The sequence below is a fragment of the Archocentrus centrarchus genome, chromosome 13 (genome assembly GCF_007364275.1).
Source record: "Archocentrus centrarchus isolate MPI-CPG fArcCen1 chromosome 13, fArcCen1, whole genome shotgun sequence".
NCBI classification, from domain to species: Eukaryota; Metazoa; Chordata; class Actinopteri; order Cichliformes; family Cichlidae; genus Archocentrus; species Archocentrus centrarchus.
This window is the reverse complement of record NC_044358.1, coordinates 6,222,854-6,237,111: the sequence shown is the minus strand read 5'-3', so window position 1 is coordinate 6,237,111 and position 14,258 is coordinate 6,222,854. Positions and strand designations below refer to the sequence as shown.

The window sequence follows — 14,258 nt, the reverse complement described above, 5'->3', positions numbered from 1 at the left end:
ATAAATTTCATTAGAGTAGAAGTCTTTCTGAAAGTGCTGTAACTACATTTATGGATATAATTTCTCCACTGTTATCTTCTTCAGTGCCAGCTACCTAAACTCTGCTCCCACAGAGGCACATTATCTCATCAGTAGTTTTATATCCTCACCACATACGACGTTGGACATTGTGGCTCCTCTGAAAAAGAAAGCCACAAATAAGAAGGGCCTGACCACCTGGTATATTTCACAAATGCGCAGCTTAAAGCAGATAATGGCATCTCACTAATTTAGAAGATCTTCATTTAGCTTGGAAAAACATTTTGGTGCTCTATAAAAAAGTTCTCCATAATTCTAGGACATCACTGATAGACGGAAAGAAGAACAACCCCAGGTTTCTTTTCAGTGGTAGTGGCAGTAATTAAATTATTACTTAAAAAGCCGCCACTTGACCCAGCTGTCTTAGCTAATTATAGACCAATCTACAACAATCTTATAAACACAATGCCTAACCAGATACTTTTTCTGGATGGCATTACCTTGGCCTCCAGTAACACTGTGAGTCATTTTTTGACCGATATGTCCTTCACTGTAGGACTGCTTTCTTGCATTTGTGCAATTTCTCTAATATTAGAAACAGACTGTCTCAGAATGATGCTGAAAAGTTAATTCATTTATTACTTCTAAGCTGGTCTGCTGTAATTCATTACTATGAGGTTATCTTAAAAACAGACTGAAAAGCCTTCAGCTGATCCAAAATGCTGCAGCAAGAGTTGAATAATTGAATAATTTGAAAACTGCATAGAACTGAGCTGGTCATTTTAGTGTTTGAACACTGTCCCTACGGCAAATGGTGTGGGAGGAGATAGGTGCAGAATATGAACAAATTACAGTATCAATAATAATCCCAGAAAGTACATTGCCTGAAGAAAATGCAGTGGGAATGCTAAAAGCTGAATGCTTTGAGTTGAAATGATGTAATTGCTGAAATCTTTTAGAAACTTGTTGAAGCTACTGAAATACACTGAACCATTCATCTGCAAGTCAAAGTGCAGAATTGTTGAAAGCTGAAGTTTGCACACAAGAGTTATAATGTTTGGGGAAACTCAGACAATGCACGACTAAATACAGAAAGTGTCAGCAAAGCACATCTTCATGTACTTTTAGTTTAGAAATCAAATGTAATGATAACGCAGACAGCTGTGGGGACAGTGGACTGGCTCTTATAAAACACTTTTCTTCTCTACTTGAGCAATCCAAGCACTTTATACACCACGCCTCATTCACCCAGTCACAGAAGCACTTTTTTCTGTGTCTAAGTGCTTTCTATATAACATTCACACTTCAGTGAAGGCATTGGAGAGCAACTTGGGGATCAGTATCTTGCCTAACGATGCTTTGGTATGTAGACTAGAGCAGCCAGGGATTGAACCACCAACCTTCCAGTTAGTAGGTGACCTGCTCTACCTCTTGAGCCACGGCCACCCCCAAGCTTCACAATTAAACTGTTGGAAAATTTGTCTTCTTTCTAATGAGATCTTCCTTAAAGCCAACAGATGTATACTTTTTGATCCGGAGATATCTGAGTGAGAGGAAATCACATTCCTCTCCCTCAGATAACTCCCAAGTTGTCATTAGAGTCAAATTATATTTAAGTCAAAGGACTTTTATCTCACATCTGTGACCTCTTTTTTAACACTAGGAGCACAAAATGTTCGTGTGAATTTTTTTTAACTTGTGGTCCTGAGTGAAATTTTGCACAAAATTCTTTGATCACACAGATACATGGAATCGCCATGGTAACTACTTCTGTGCCACTTTACACAGGTGGAAAGAATTGACAGTTGATGAGCTGATTCATTTGAATATTTGATTGGCTAATTTAAACCTCTCCCCTCTCTCTTCTTTTTCTGTCTGCTGCTCCCTTAGGGGTCACCACAGCACAGTATCTGCATCCATGTCACCCTCTCTCTAGCATCCTCTTCTGTCTCCCCAGTCCTCTGCACATTCTCCTTCACTACATCCATGAATCTTTTCTGTGGCCTCCCTTTTTTCCATCTGTCTGACATCCTTCATCCAATATATCTACTCACCATTTTAACCTTGCCTCTTTTTCTCCAAATCTCTCTCCTCTCTCTGGGATTGGATGTCTTTTAATATAATTTCTCTCTATCTGATTGGTTTTAACATGACCGGTGTTTTCAAAGCACAGTCTTGTGTTTTTCTCAGACAAATGTTTTACCTGCACACATTTTCAACCTATTTGTTCTTATGTCATTGTGCGTGACTGTCATTTTGACTGTGGCCATACAGGCAAAATGACAGATAAACACACCCATATTTTTGACTCGGTTATCTATGGTCCAGCATCCTGGAGCACACCTGTGGCCTGATGAATTGGGTGGCCACTTTATTATATATACCTACTTGCTCAGCCACTTTATTTGATATGTCTGTGTGCCCATCCACTGTATTAGGTGTATCTGTGTGCATTGTTGGTCATAAAATGCCGGTGGAAGGAGCAGAAAAAAATCAAATTTTCTCTTCAACCTGCCAATGAGCCAACAATTTTCTCTTTACAGCCATCATTTTACTCCAAAATCACAGGAAAATTTGTCTGAGTAAAATTTCACACAGATTTCTCTCACAGCCATAGAGTACCATTACCACAGTAACTAACTGCAGCGACAGTTACACAGGTGCAAAGATGTCAGCAGATTCATCAGTCTAATTCAATTCAATTCACATTCTGTTATTACGCCTGATTCACTATGACTGACATACAGTATGGGCAGGGGCGGAGAATTATGTTGGGATGGTAGGGAAACATCCCTACCAATATCTATACCACACTCTGTGTGCTCCACGGAACCTGATTTGGCCTACGTCCCTACCAATGTTAATACTAAACCTATGCCCTTGAGTATGGGATAAATAAAAGAACACATCTAATCGCCTAATAAAGTATGCCTGTGTGTTCAGACACTTTATTAGGTACACCTGTGTGCCTATTAAAATGGTTGACTGACCTATTTTTTGTTAACAAGCAAGCCAAAGACCAGGTCTGGCAGTAGCAACGATCCCACCACAATTTCTCCAGAAAGTTTATATTCTAGTTATTATTTTAATCTTCCCAAATTTTCACACCTAACTAGTCTCACACCATTTGTCATAGAAAGTTCATTCTTCAAATTTCATGAACAAATGCCTTATTCAATGTAGTATGGCCGTAGTCACAGTAATTACGGCCTTAGTCCTGGAAATTACACAGAACTTAAATTTACTTACAGGGTAAATCCCTGTAAAATATGCATAGTTACGGCCTAAGGACGGGCTGTAAAAGAAAGCGTTACCCCCTCTTCTTACTTTGAAGATGAATATTTTTTGAACTGGAGGTATTAATCTGAGCAGAGTGCTTTATAACTGCCTAATATACTTCCAGTATACTTTCATCGAGGATGTTTGGCGAGAAGCTGAAACCACAATTTTAACACTAGACACACGCGTACATGAAACAAACAAATCAAAAAAAAAAAAAAAAAATACAGACATGTAGAGTAATTTTTTTGAGATACTTATTTTCTTTCAAGCAGGTCAATACAATTTACAGTTTTTGTGATAGGAGTGCCGAGCCCAGACCGCTGGCTGTAGTGCCACATCGAATCACGGTAACTCAACGGCTTCCTTCTGACACAAGTGTAAAAGGCAGTTAATGACCTGATTCATTTGAATATTATGACCCAATTAGCTGATTTGTATCTCCCCTCTTTCTTTCTCTCTGTTTGGTTGAGACTTGTAATGTTTCTCTCCCAGTCAAATGCTTAAATATGATAACAGTGACCTACTTGAAATGGTCATGATAAGCAAATATGTAGGACTACATTTTTGCATTCGTGCAATATTTCTAAAATTAGAAACATCCTTTCTCAGAGTGATGCTGAAAAGCTAGTTCATGCATTTATTACTTCTAGGCTGGACTATTGTAATTCATTATTATCAGGCTGTCCTAAAAGCTCCCTGAAAAGCCTTCAGCTGATCCAAAATGCTGCAGCTAGAGTGCTGACAGGGACTAGAAAGAGAGAGCAGATTTCTCCCATACTTGTGGTTCCTAGGATACTTCAGAGTAGAATAGGAGCCTTCAGCTTTCAGCCCACTCCACTGTCACCAAGTGTTTGCTCATAGGGGGTCATTCTGACTGTTGGGTTTTCTCTGTAATTATTGTAGGGTCTTTACCTTACAATATAATGTGCCTCGAGGAAACTGTTTGCTGTGATTTGTGCTGTATAAATCAAATTGAAAATTGAATTGAAAGTGAGTCATTCATTATTCTCCAGCATCCTGGAGCGCACCTGTGCCCTAAAAAAAGTGAGTGGCCAATTTATGAAGCATTCTTGTTTGGCCATTCATTATATTAGGTACACCTGTTTACCCAGCCACTATTAGATATACTTGTGTACCTGCCCATTATAGTAGGAATGCCTTTTTACCTGGTCCCTTTATTAGGTTCACCCTGTCACTTCATCAGGTAAACTCCTGGCAACTTGATTAGGTACAATACACAAGTGGCCAGCCACTTTTTTAGATGCCATCTCCTTTCTGCTTTTTCAGCCAATCTGTTTACCTCTAACCTTTTAGCAGAAAGCCACAGACCAAGATCAATTAAAAGGGAATTAGATGGAAAGTTTTGCCTTTTGTAGCCTTAAATCCTGGTTATTACAAAGAAACTACCACAGGTCTTTATAGGTTATAGGTCATACCATTAACATATTATTTAGACTGTGTGCCTTTAAAAAAGAAGAAGGTAGGGTTCATTCCAGAATTATAATGTAATAGAATCTTAATATGTTAAAGCATCGACCAATAATACCTTATTACTATGAGGTTACTACCACAAATCAGTGTGGTACTGATACTGCAGAGATATTACCATGTTATTGCTAGTAGGTTATCATATTGTTCCCAAATATTGCTAACTAGGTATGCCTCATAGGTATTTGTTTACACATTATTATTATTTATTGCCTGTTATTACTGGATATATTATTTCTTATTTCCACCTTATTTTCCCACTATACCACCTTAATAGGGCACGAGGACAGAGAGTGTGAAGGCCCTATTGCCATCACTTTGTTTCTTTCTCTCTTTTTTGTTTTTTGCACATTGCCTTTTTGATGGCCTAAACATGCTCAAAAACATGGCTCGACGTGCTATTAAACTCCTGTCTTACGCTGTCTCTCTTTTCCACAGATCCTCCGTGTTTGCCAGACAGACATTCCATGCTCCGACCAGTATTCACTCCTGCTTGTGCTTTGAACTTTTTTTATTAAACTTTGTTAAACAAGAACTGCCTCCTCTGTGTCTTGGGTCCAACCCACCCAGCCAACATGGCACAATGGTAGACTCATGAGAAAGATTAAGTAGTCTGCATTTAACAGTCAGGTATTCCAGATCGGTTGAACAGTGACTTCCTAAAGTTTTTGCATTTCTGCACCAGTTGTTGTGTATGCAAATGCTCACAAGAGTGCTTCTGTTCTGATTTATTCTGAAACCCCAAACGGCTGCTGCCGTGGCTATTTGGGGTTTCAGAATAAATCTGGAGCTATTTTGCGATGCCTGGAGGTGTTTGAGGCCAATGTCATGACCGACTGAGTGTTCAGTGTCACAAAGGTGTCTCTCTTTTAACCTATCTAGTGCACAATGGCAACTAATGCTGACACATCACGCAGGCCAGAGCAGTTTAGATTTTCAGTTTAAAATTGGCCATATGCTTCATATTTTCACTGATTCTTTATTTTCAGTATGCTTTAAGTGTGGAATTGATTACATTTATCACAAGATCATTCAGTCTGTAAAATTAATTTCACTTTGAGACTTAAGTAACTACTGAAAATAACTGCCAGTTTCTTATTCCTTCTGTTGAATAAGTATAATTGGTGGCATTTTAATGCTATTGAGCCAATCCAATTCTGTTAAAGGGTTACACTGTTTATACATACTCAACATTTTCTGTCTTTATTTTAAATGTAAAGTGCTTTATGCTTTCAGCCATTCATCTTTTAAAAATCAGTGCGGTAAAGTCAGTCTGACATTTGATTATGTGCTCAATTATAGTTGACTGCTGTATGTAAACATGCCACATTATATAACCTTACAAAATAGCCACAACGTCAGCAAGCACTTGCTTGGGTTAGTGCACATGCACGTCTTTTATAGCACTACATCTCTGCTAAAATTATAGCAGCTAAGTTAAATACAACAAAAGTTACAAAGAGCGTAGAAAGGATTGTCAGTATAGTGTCCTTTGAAGTGGTGAAAACACTACTGTAATCTGTGTGTATGTACCTTAAGCACAGTGCAGGGCTCAGTGTGTGTGTACATGATAATTCCTTGGCTCTGTAGTGTTCTGATCCTCAGGCTGAGTTTCAGCTCTGTCTGCAGCTGGCCGGACAGTCTGTACTTGATGTAGCTGTTACCTGAGAAACTCAAAGACGAATGTCCTGCATTCAAAATAATAACAACAAAATGTTACAGATTACTCTGTATATACAGTACCAGTCAAAAGTTTGGACACGCCTTTTCATTCAATGTTTTTTTTTCCCCTACACTGCAAATTAATACTAAAGTCATCCAGACTATAAAGGAACACATAAGGAATCACGTAGTAAACTTAAAAGTGTTTAACAAACCAAACTATCTTTTAGATTCTTCAAAGTCGGCACCTTTTACTTTGACTACAGCTTTACACTCTTGGTATTCTCTCAATCAGCTTCATGAGGTCATCACCTGAAATGGTTTTCCAACAGTTTTGAAGGAGTTCCCAGAGGTGCTGAGCACTTGTTGGCTGCTTTGTCTTCAGTCTACAGTCCAACTCATCCCAAACTACCTCATTTGGGTTTAGATCAGGTGATTGCGGAGGTCAGGTCATCTGACGCAACACTCCTTCACCTTCTTTCTTGGTAAAACAGCCCTTACATAGCCTGGAAATTTATTTGGGGTCATTGTCCTGGTGAAAAACAAATGATGGTCCCACTAAACAAAAACCAGATGGGATGGCATGTTGCTGCAGAATGCTGTGGTAGCCATGCTGGTTAAGTGAGCCTTGGAGTTTGAATAAATCACCCCCATACCATCACACTTCCTCCTCCATACTTCACGGTGGGAACTACACATCATCTTTTCTCCATCTTACAAAGACATGGTGTTTGGAACCAAAAACCATGTCTTTGTAAGACATGGTTTTTGGTTCCAAACACCATGTCTTTGTAAGACATGGTGTTTGGAACACCATGTCTTACAAAGACATGGTTTTTGGTTCCAAATTTGGACTCATCAGTCCAAAGGACAGATGTCCATTCCTTGTGTTTCTTGGACCAAGCCATTCTCTTCCTCTTGTTGGTCTTCCTTAGAAGTGGCTTCTTTTCAGCAATTCAACCATAAAGTTCAGATTCACGCAGTCTTCTCTGAACAAGTGATGTTGAGATGTGTGCGCTACTTGAACTCTGTAAGCATTTAGGTGGGCTCTTATCTGAGGTGCGGTTAACTTGTGGTTTCTGAGGTTGGTAACTCTGATGAACTTCTGATGATCAGAGGTAACTCCTGGTCTTCCTTTCCTGGGGCAGTCCTGATGAGAGCCAGTTTCATCATAACATTTGATGGTCTTTGCAACTGCACTTGAGGATACTTTCAAAATTCTTGAAAATTTTCAATGTACTGTCATTTTCTTTACTTAGTTGAGTAGTTCTTACCATAATATGGATTAGAACATTACCCAAATAGGGTTATTCACTGTATACCAACTCTACCTCTTTACAACACAACTAATGGTCTCAAACACAATAAGAGGGCAAGAAATTCAAGAAATGGACTCTTGACAGGCACAGCTGTTAGCTGAAAGCTATTCCAGGTGACTGCCTCATAAAGCTGACTGAGAACATGCCAAGATGTGCAAATCTGTGATCTAAACAAGAGGTGCCCACTTTGAAAAATCTAAAATTTAAAACATATTCTGGTTTGTTTAACACTTTTTTGTTTACTAAATAATTCCATAGGTATTTCTTGATAGTTTGGATGAGTTTATTATTAATCTACAACAGAAACAATTTTTAAATAATGAAAAACCACTGAATTAGAAGGTGTGGCCAAACTTTTGACTAATACTGTACATTGCTGCAAATTTCTTTACTTGTTTTTGCATGTATTATTTTCATACTCACTTTTGTTTGTTTCTTTTTTGCTGACATACATACCTGCACACTCTCCAAGCTTCCCTTGTGGACACTGGCATGCATAACGCCCTCTATTGGCCTCTATTGAAACACATTGCATGTCTGGTGGACAGGGTTGGTCCTCACATTGTTCTGACAGGACAGAACAACTGTCATCTGTACACACACACACACACACACACGCACACACACACACACACACGCACACACACACACACACACACACACACACACACACACACACACACACACACACACACACACACACAGGGACAGGCATGAAAGTAGAACCTATCCTAACGAAACTCACAGCAAGATATCATTAAAATAGAAAACAGAAAGACAGAGCAAGGGGAACAATTATGAGATTCTGTCACTCACCACTGCATGTACAGCGTGAGGTCCGGTGGAAGCGAGGTGAGACAAAGCTGACTCGTGGGGTACTGTATGTGGCCAGGTTGTGTGAATCCAATATAATGCTCTGTTCACACTGAGCCCCACGACACTCTAATCCAGAACAGTTCTTATCTAAGATAGCTGACACTCGGAGCACCTCCTCCAGCTTCCGCCGTGATGTGCTTAGTTTCTGAGTGAGGTATGCTGCCTTGTAGTATCCGCCCCCTGCTGTTTCCACAGTGATGAGCATATCCAGCTGTTGTGTCCCTCCAACTGGCTGCAGACTTAGCAAGTGCAGTGAGTCCTGCTGTTGAGAAGCAGAAGCCTGCTGGAGCACTTTCAACACACTTTTCAGGTACAATGCTACAAAGTCTTGTGGCATCACACTTTCAAAACGCACTGTCACTGCTTCACGCAACATCTCAGGTGTTGCCTGCTCCACATGCACGCTTACAGGTACAGGCACAGCGAAGCGACCATCACTGACACTGGCATTGAGAAAGTACCTTCCTGCATCTAAGCCACCCAGGGCAATGATCTTTCCATCATGAGGGCTAATCTTAAAGAGACTACGCTGAGCTGAAGGAGCATGACCAAAGGTCAACACATCATAAGGGTCAGCATCAGTAGCATGCAGCTGCCCAATCACACCACCAGGAAACTCATCCTCCATAGTAATAATATGAACGTCTAGTGGTAATGCCACTGGCCGATGGAGGCTCTCCTCAATCACCCTGATTGTGAGCATGGAGGAGGAGGACAGAGGAGGCTTCCCAGAGTCTGTCACCTGCAAGAAAAGACACATCAGAAGAAGAAAAATATGATAAAAAAATTAAATAAATAAAATAAAGAAGAAAAAAAATGAAGAAGAAGAAGAAGCTGCTGAAACTGGCTGCCTGCTCGCACGGCGCCGGAAGTGTATATGCAACTTTTCCTTTGATTAACATTTATAACATTTATAGCACCACTTCAACAGGAAATGAATACTGTAACTTTAATTTATTTAGATATACATAATTTTTTAGGCTGAAAGCACTAGGGTCATTGATGACACAGCAATGGCAGTAACATTGCATGCAGTTTACTAAAATCACCGTCCTATAACGGCTATTACAAATAGCTTAGTCAGACTTCCTGTTATTAAAATATTAGAGTAACTTGTAAACTTAAAGGACTATCTTTTACAACTGTATGACAGTATTTAAAATTGACTGCAGAAGCTTATGTGATGTTAAACAACAGTTTGACAATACCTGTATCTGAATTACATATTCTGGTGCCAGGTCTCTTCTGAATACTTGATTGGCCACCAGTGTCCCATCTTTTTCCAACACAAACTCCCTCCCCTCATTTCCTGATAGGATACGGAAGTCGAAGGGTTGGCCATTGTGGGAGGAATCCTGATCAATGACTGACAACTGCAAGATATTGGTACCAATTGGCTTGTTCTCCTGAGGAAAGGAAGCCAGATGATGAATCATTATGAGCATTTCACATTCTGTAATAGACAGTGCAGAGTTTTTAACCTGAATTTAAAAAGTATCAAAATATTCCACAAAGGTCTGTTGCAGCGCTCTCTCAGTAGTAGCAGAGGGTCCAGTGGGTGAAAAAAGAGACCTTTAGATGTGCAGTACTTTAACCTCTATTCTCTGACATATTGGATGTTATTGCCAAGACCAAGAACTGCTACAATCTGCTCACTCTCTTGGTCTGTATTTACTTAATTAAAAATATTAATCTGACAAAGAATCTATAGGACTGTATTCAACATTGTGGGAGATTAAAGTGAATTGTTGTGTTTTCATAGCCAATCTATGAATTTGGTACTTGTTTTGTAAACTTTGGCCTGGTGGAAAAATCAAATGAACACTGGATAGAATACGACGAAGAGATGTGCCTTGGGGAACACCACATACAGCACATACTGAATCCACATACATGCAGCATGCAGGCGGAGACAAAATATTTACCATCTGAAGGATAAGAATTTTTTTTTTTTTTTTTTTGCATAAAGCGCTTAGATCGTCATAATTTTGTTTTGCATTTTTGTGTGGTTAACAGCTTCAAAGGAAGCACTAAAACCCTCAATTTTTAAAAGAATATTATTCATTATGAAGACTGAATAGTCCAGCCAAAATAGATAACTTGGTTGATGCAACTTAAACCTGTCCCTCTGATATAAAATTTTGCACCCTGTTCTGTTTTGGACTCCACCAGGGCTGCCCTTAGACACTAAATCTGTTCATAATTTTTATGAACAGAATTTTTAGGCACAACCGAGGAACAGAGGGGGTCTGGTTTGGTGGTCACAGGATCTCGCCTCTGCTTTTTGTGGATGATGTGGTTTAGTTGGCTTCCCTGAGCAATGACCTCCAACTCATCACTCATGTGATGCAGCTGGGATGCGAATTAGCACCTCAAAGTCTGAGACCATGGTCCTCAGTTGGAAAAGGGTGGAGTGTCCACTCTGAGTCAGGAATGAGTTACTGGCCCAGGTGAACGAGTTTAAGTATCTTGAGGTCTTGGTCATGAGTGAGGGGAGAGTAGAGTAGGAGACCGGACAGACTGGGGCCCCACCTGCAGCGATGAAAATCCTGTACTGGTCCATCACAGTAAAGAAAGAGACGAGCATAAAGGCAAAGCTGTCAATTTACCGGGCGATCTACAGTCCTACCCTCACCTATGGTCATGAATTTTGAGCAGCAGCCAAAAGAATGAGATTGCAAATATAAGCGGTGGAAATAAGCTTCCTCCGAAGGGTGACTTAGCCTTAGAGATAGGGTGAGGACCACAGCCATCTGGGAGGGGCTCAGAGTGATGTGGCTCCTCTGCGCCAGTTGAGGGGGTTCAGGCATCTGACCAGGATGTAGCCCAGGTGCCTCCTACAGTAGGTGGTGTTCTGGGCATGTCCCACTGGAAGGGGGCCCGGGAGCAGAACTAGGACATGCTGGAGAGATTATCTCTCTCAACTGGCTTGGGAACACCTTGGTGTTCCCAAGCTGATAAACAGCTGATAAACAGCACAAAGTGGATGGAGGGACAGATGGACAGTTTGTGTTAAGGTTCTTTCACTCCAGCTCAGCAGAAAAATACTGTCCAGGAGAATAAAATGAGTTTTCTATTTAAACATACCTCAGCATAGGAAGGTTAACCCTTTATAGGGCACTCATTGAAATACTTTTAAATTCAAAATTTAAAGTGTTATTGAGTAGAGTGTTATTGGAGGACATAAGTCTTAATTACTTTTGGGACGGTTTTCAAAATTTTCATGCAGAAAATTTAAGCAATAAAAGTTACTGTTCTTTGCCTTCAAGTGGTAAAAAAAAAAAATTCAAGAGGTGTACACAGTACATAAAGAAATACAAGTAAAACACATATGGTGAGAGGAAGCTGTATTTTAAAACATTATAACAGATTAATTTCAATATCAGTTTTGAGAATATTACAACATACACATTATAAATTTATACATTAGGTCATTTGTTCATGACCATGTTTCTTAACCTCACTGAGGTGCAGGATAAGGTGTGCGAAAGTACCAAAAATAAAGGGTTAAAATCTAAAAAGAGCTTCTGGTGAACTTCAAGTAATCAATCTTGGACAGACTGATTACTGTGTCACTGATAACCTACTCTCATCATGGAATGATGGCAGACAAAAAAAATTGAATCATTTTCATTTAAATGTTTTATTTATAAGCCCTATTTCAATGTTTAAATGTTTAATTGCTAGCTTATAACATGATTAAATGTAGTTGTAAATAGTGATGAGGAAATTTTGCATGTTTTGTAAGTGTCTGTCCTGTGCTACAATACCTGTCAGCAGTTTTCCCCTGTCCTATGAATACTTTATTTAATATTATAACTCTTTTTAAAAACATAGCCTCCTGAGTGATCTGGTCTAAGAAACTGTCTACCATGTCATGTCTAATATTTTAAAATCTTAGAATCAGAGCTTGATTACAGCATGTTATTAAAAATATTTAAATGGGGTGAATATGTTTAACATGGACCCAGATTTCATTTGATGGACCCAGATTAACTCATCTGTAGAGAGACTGAACCTTAGCTATTAAAGGTGGAAGAGATGGGCATACTTAAGGCACTATGCCACTGAGTTAGGATTTTTAGTGCTATAGTTCTCTTGAATTATTAAATCACATTGTTATTGTTGTGTGGATCATTAAGATTACCTGTATGACAGCAGAGAGGTTGGCTGGTGAAAAGGTGGGTGGATTATCATTGATGTCAGAGATGTCTATGTTTACCATCACAGTGGAGGACATGGGAGGGGCTCCACTATCTAGAGCTCTTATGACCAGTGAGTAGCTGGGAACCTAGAAGACACAATAGCAGATATCTAAACAAATCAGGAATTAAATGTCTGCACCTAACAGTCACACATTCATACTAAAGGGAAGGTTGGCGGTTTGATCCCTGACTGCTCCAGTCTACTTGCCAAAGTATCCTTGGGCAAGATACTGAACCCTAAGTTCTGTTCAATTTTATTTATACAGCACCAAATCACAAGAAACAGTCACCTCATGGTGATATATAATTCTGTGAACACACCATGTTAGCAGCCCAGAACGTATGTTGCTTTGTGAATGACAAACCCCAGTATCATGAGTGAAATGATTGAACTGCTTAATAAAAAGAAGAAAGCCTTATAGCACCAAATAACAACAATAGTCACCTCAAGGTGCTTTATATTATAAGGTAAGGACCCTACAATAACACAGAGAAGACCTAACAATCAAGACGACCCACTATGAGCAAGCACTTGGCAACAGTGGGAGGGAAAAATTCCCTTTTAACAGGAAGAAAAGTCCAGCAGAACCAGGCTCAGGGAGGGGCAGTCATCAGTCATGACAGGTTGGGGGTGAGGGGAGCAACTAATGAGTAAATGCGGAGTGGTGTATAAACAGAGTGAAAAGAGGTGAATGAAAAGAAATACTCATTGCATCATGGAAACCCCCCCCCCCCCCAGCAGCAGACTAGGTCTATTGGAGCATAACTAAAGGAGAGTTCAGGGTCACCTGATCCAGCCCTAACTATAAGCTTGATCAAAAAGGAAAGTCTTAAACTTAATCTTAAGCCAGCAGTTTGAGAGCAAAGTGCTGTATTGGGGTGATATGGTACTATGAGGTCCATAAGATAAAATGGGGCCTGATTATTCAAGACCTTGTATGTGAGAAGAATTTTAAATTCAATTCTGGATTTAATAGGATTGTTCTCTGGCAAGTTGCTCTCTGATGTATTCATCAGAGTGTGAATGTGTGTGAATGTTAGGCAGAAAGCACTTAAGCATAGGAAAACATGCTTCTATGAATGGGTGTGAATGGGTGAATGAGGCATCTTCTATAAAGTGCTTTGAGTGCAAAGTAGAATAGCACTATATAAGAACCAGCCCATACACCTTTCATTTTTAACTGTAGGTATTAAACAACAACCAGTTTCAAACCCCCAACAACATCTGGACGGGATTCAAATCTGACTTTTTATTGCTTGACTATGAAATTCATTGTCTCAATTTCTTCTTTTTAACCATTCCTAGGTAGATCTTCATTCAGACATGAGTAGACTGGGCCTCATTCACAAACACAAATCTTTACATAAACTGTGTCACAAACATTTCACAGACAAATATATCATTCCA

General features: G+C 39.6%; 1 protein-coding gene across 1 annotated transcript in view; it reads right to left on the bottom strand.

Annotated features, from left to right (window-relative positions):
• fat3a (FAT atypical cadherin 3a) overlaps nt 1-14,258 on the bottom strand; it is a 217,265-nt gene that overhangs the window by 21,163 nt on the left and 181,844 nt on the right. The window contains 5 exon segments of the mRNA XM_030744086.1: nt 6,322-6,476; nt 8,226-8,360; nt 8,586-9,387; nt 9,854-10,051; nt 12,793-12,936. Coding sequence (XP_030599946.1) covers nt 6,322-6,476; nt 8,226-8,360; nt 8,586-9,387; nt 9,854-10,051; nt 12,793-12,936 — 1,434 coding nt within the window.